Source organism: Plecotus auritus, assembly GCF_963455305.1.
Source record: "Plecotus auritus genome assembly, chromosome: 5".
NCBI lineage: Eukaryota > Metazoa > Chordata > Mammalia > Chiroptera > Vespertilionidae > Plecotus > Plecotus auritus.
The window spans coordinates 30,205,318-30,209,814 of record NC_137776.1 but is presented as its reverse complement, the minus strand read 5'-3'; the positions used below and the strand labels follow the sequence as shown (position 1 = coordinate 30,209,814).

General features: G+C 36.3%; 1 protein-coding gene across 1 annotated transcript; it reads right to left on the bottom strand.

Moving 5' to 3' along the window:
• Nucleotides 1-1,301: 1,301 nt before the first annotated feature.
• On the bottom strand, nucleotides 1,302-4,214 carry CCL20 (C-C motif chemokine ligand 20; the record flags this gene model as incomplete). Its single annotated transcript, XM_080668181.1, has 4 exons — nucleotides 1,302-1,323; nucleotides 1,981-2,058; nucleotides 2,922-3,036; nucleotides 4,139-4,214. The coding sequence occupies 4 exons, from the start codon at nucleotides 4,212-4,214 to the stop codon at nucleotides 1,302-1,304; spliced, it is 291 nt and encodes a 96-aa protein (XP_080524307.1).
• Between the last annotated feature and the right edge of the window lie 283 nt (nucleotides 4,215-4,497).

The window sequence follows — 4,497 nt, the reverse complement described above, 5'->3', positions numbered from 1 at the left end:
ATCATCAGGGTTCCTGCCTCCAGTGATCTTCCCGGGGCCTTTGGAATCTGAAGCAGATTGTCCCAAGGGCAGTGTGGGGGCACAGCATAAACTTTGGTAACTACACGAGTTCAGGGCCCTTTTGTCTTGTTTCTGGGTTCTCGCTAGGTTTCACACCTATGAAGTCTGTCCTTTGGTTAGTGAGGCTCTATCAGGTTCACTTTGCAGAGCCATGTTCTTTTTGGAAACTACGGAAAGATGCCTCAGTAGGACGTTTGAAGTAGAGAATACTCCTGTGCTCAAATGCCCATTTCTAGATACCTGGCTGGTGACAAAATGATGGACTAAGAGGTTTCTCAAGGCAATTTTTAAATGGTTGTTCTGTCTCTGCAGTCACAAAGTATATGGGTGCACTTATATATTTTTTCTTTTTTTGCAGAATGCTGTCCTTTTTAATGGTCTAAATGTAGGAAGGGGCAAACATCTAGGAATGTTACAACCAACATTCTTAAAACTTTCTAAAATATCCACATATTCCAAGACTTTTACATCAATGGACTTTGATCATGCAGACATATAGATGCATTTTTTATTTTAAAAGTTTTATATCAGTAAACACTGAGCTATGAATCTCAGCTATAGGATCTTTCTAATTTCTGGTTTGGATGACTTTGAATAAAAAAAACCACTTTCCATTAGAATTCATAGAGAATGAAGTCCTAGACCATGAGGGATAGAGATAAAAGTAATAAGTAGGCAGAAGTAAATAGGAAATACAAATTTTCAGAATATGTTTATATTTCCTACTAGATCTTTAATTTTTTATATATCTTAAATACCATATAACTCAATCAACAAACAATTTTTGGTTATTTCTTTTAGTTTTATTCTCATCATTTTTCTCTTTTACAGGTAATTACAACAATTTAGAAAACAAAACTATAAACAGAAGAATGTTAAATAGTTTTTTAAAGAGTTGCTGCTTGCAAAAAAAGTTTATATAATCTCATTCCTCCAAACATAATTTTATACCTCGTACTAAACTAAGTAGCTTATGAGAAATTATTATTAAATAGTAAAACATACACACAAAAGGCCCACATATATAAATAACTTAACATGAAATAGTTTGGCTGTAATGCAATGTTTATACAAAGTAAAGAACGATGCAATATGTATCAACTTCATTAACTGGATAAGTCCAATGACACAAATCAGATAACTGCGAAACCCTCAGCGATGTGCAAGTGAAACCACCAACTCCAGCGAGGTTCTTTTTGTTTTTGGGCTGTATCCAATTTCATTCCAAAAGGCATCTGTTTTTACATCTTCTTTACTCTTTGGCTGTAAAGAGAAAGAGAAGAAACACATAAGCAAAAACTGGGTGACTGGCTGGCGGGAAAGGCTTTGGTGCCTAACAGTTGCCTCTCATTCCCTAATCTCATGTCAGGATGCCAACCAGCTCTGAGTCCAGATGAGTACATCAAGGTTCAGAGAGGAAGGGCCTGGACCATCATAACTCAGTTAGTGATGACAGAAACAAGATGTGAACACTTATAGCATGTCTTCAAATCCCATGTCTATGGCACTGTGATGTTAGGTGACTTCTGTCCATTGATAAAATGTGGCTCTATTATCATCAATGTAAATCAAAACCGTTGTTCTCTTTTTCATTGTTTATATTTCAGTTTTTAACAAACGAATGTAAATTATATAAATAGGAGACATTTTTGCAACAAGAATCAAATAGCTTGTGACTATCAAATGCATAGAGAAATTTAATATGTCATGTGAAAAAAAATCACTAAGTTTAAAAAAAAATAAAAATGATTTCTAAGTGGAAAAAAAGTGAATTTTTTTTTGATGGTCCAACTCAAATTTCCCTTTTAAAAATTCCACAGTGCCTAGGTTGGAAAATGCCAGCAAGCCTAGGATCCACCACTCTGCACACTGCTCTTGCCCCAGATGTTTGGAGAGAGGCTACTAGATTGTGTTTCATACCTGAGGACGTGCACAACATGTTTCACCCATTTCTTCTTTGGATCTGCACACACAGCCAACCCTCTCTTTGTGTGAAAGCTGAAAAATCAGAAAATTTGATTTGTGTTTAAAGAGCTTTCAAATGGCTTTTTCACCAAACATGCAATGGAAATTTCATATTCCAATTGATAGTTCTAGGTACTAAGCATTTCATTTACATCACAGGTGAAAAAAAATGCAAAAAAACCCCCAACACAACCATATTATCTCAATAAAGCTTGATGCAAGAAATAAAAGGGATGCTCCCTGACTTTCTCTGCAATTTAACAAATGGCTGCTCAATGGCAGAAAATTAAGTCCCAGAATATATATATATAATCAATAACAAATTATCCCAAAGTATAATATCTGATATAAATCAAGACTATTATATGTGATAGTACAATTACTCTGAGTTTTTACTTACAGCCTCAACCATTTTCTGGTAGAAGATTATCATTTTTAAAGTCTAGTCTATGTTTTCCATATTTTCTGGAACTATCACATTATTAGCTTATTATTTTATCTAGAAAATGATTTTGCCCCCTACTATGCTTCTTTTTTTAAAGCAAAACCTTTGCCTTAGTCCAGTCTTATTTAAAGTGAGCTTTGAGTCAAGTATCCTTCCGTCACCATGGAAGAAGACTTGACTTGGGGTGGTAAACACACAATGTACTATACAGACGATATACTGTAGAATTGTACACATGAAGCCTATATAATTTTTTTAACCAATGCCAACACAATAAATTTAATAAAATTAAATATCTACAAAAAGTGAACTTTGAAATAGACATGCACTACTAAAACATATCTTTGCCACATCTTATATTTCTGAATGAAATTCAAAAAAGGCAAAAATTTTTATGCCTGAAATTCCCATGTATTCTGATACAATTGAGTCAAAAGCAGTTAATACTTACATGATTGCATTGATGTCACAGGCATCGTTGGCCAGCTGCTGTGTGAAGCCCTTGATAAATCTGCTAGGAATGACTTGTTCTGTATATTGAAGGCAGCAATCGAAGGCGCTTGCTGCTAAAAAGAAATGAATGGTATTGAGTCCATATGAATGAACTATTCTGTGATAGGTATTATGAAACTACTTGTAGTTGTGGGGAAGCCTAGAATCTGATCTATGCGGTAAACTATTTAAAGGAAGAGTTTCAGTGTCTTTGAGACTGAATTTAACGTAGTTTTCAGTTCTCAAAAAAAAAAAAATAGTTTGTGTGCTGGGAAATTTTGGTTCAATAATATAGTTTAGAAGCACATGACTTCTCATAAAGGGACAATCTTTAGTAAGAAACACAAACTGGCTCTCTTATTTCAATCCACTATAATTATTCAAGAATATGAGTAACTCTCACATGAAGAAATTCATTATCTTTTAAATTGGCAGATTTTCATCTATCATCTGGCTGCTAAGTACTGAGAGGAATGAAAAGAAAATACTTTACAAATTAAAATGTGATTCATAAAAGCTGCTTTTATATGAGCTATAAATAAAACATTTTGAAATTATAGGAGTTCATAGAAATTTTTCATTTTGTGCATTTTTAGGAATTTATCTATTGCTAAAAAGTGATGCTCTCTTACAACAATAAAGCAATACTTGGACACTCCTACAGTTGAATTATAACCTGTTGTAAGATAGGGGATAAATGTTATCACAAAGTTGGCAAGTGATGTCCCAGAGGCCTTGCAAGCATGAAGAACTCAGGTGCCATAATCCACCCCTAAATAATGAGTTCTGAACTTTGCTGAAACTATTTAGTTGGGAGATGAGAAAGTTGGGGAAGTAGGAGCGCCCTTACATTTCAAAATGCCCCCATTCACTGGTAATGCTACTCAATTTACATCATTTTAGAAATAGCAGTTTGGCAGTATTCTGGAGCCTTAGGGGTCTCTGTGAGCCCACCCACCCCCCAATCTGCTGTGATTGACAGCAGAGAAGAAAGCCTGGTCAGCAGCAGGAACCTTTCCCTCCTTCACTCACCAATGAGCTGACAACTCCCATGACTCCCTTTTGAAAACTTTCTAACAGGCTTCTATCCTCTGAGGACCCCCCAGATGAGTTCAAGGCTTAGAGGAAAATGAAAATAGATCTTCCTGCCCTGCGAGCAGAAAGAGTGACACCTACCTTCTGTCTTGCTGCAGAGGTGGAACAGCAGCACTGACATCAAAGCAGCCTGGAGCAAACTCTTGCTATAGCCCATCCTTTTCAGCTCAAAGAATAGAAGTGCTCAGTGCTGGATACCCAGTTCCCTGGGGTGCTGTGGTGTTCTGATAGCAACCTGGGACTTAGATGGCACTACTTATAGCAAATATTGGGAATGTACACAAAAGGCGTGTTCTCCCATGGGGTTTTCCCCATTGATGGACCTGCCCCATCATGTTGTCACACATACACACACACAAAAAAAAAAAAACAACAGGGAAAACTTCCTGCCTGGGAAGGTATGAAGGTCAGTGTTGGAGTGGGAGGTGGGAAAGGGGAAA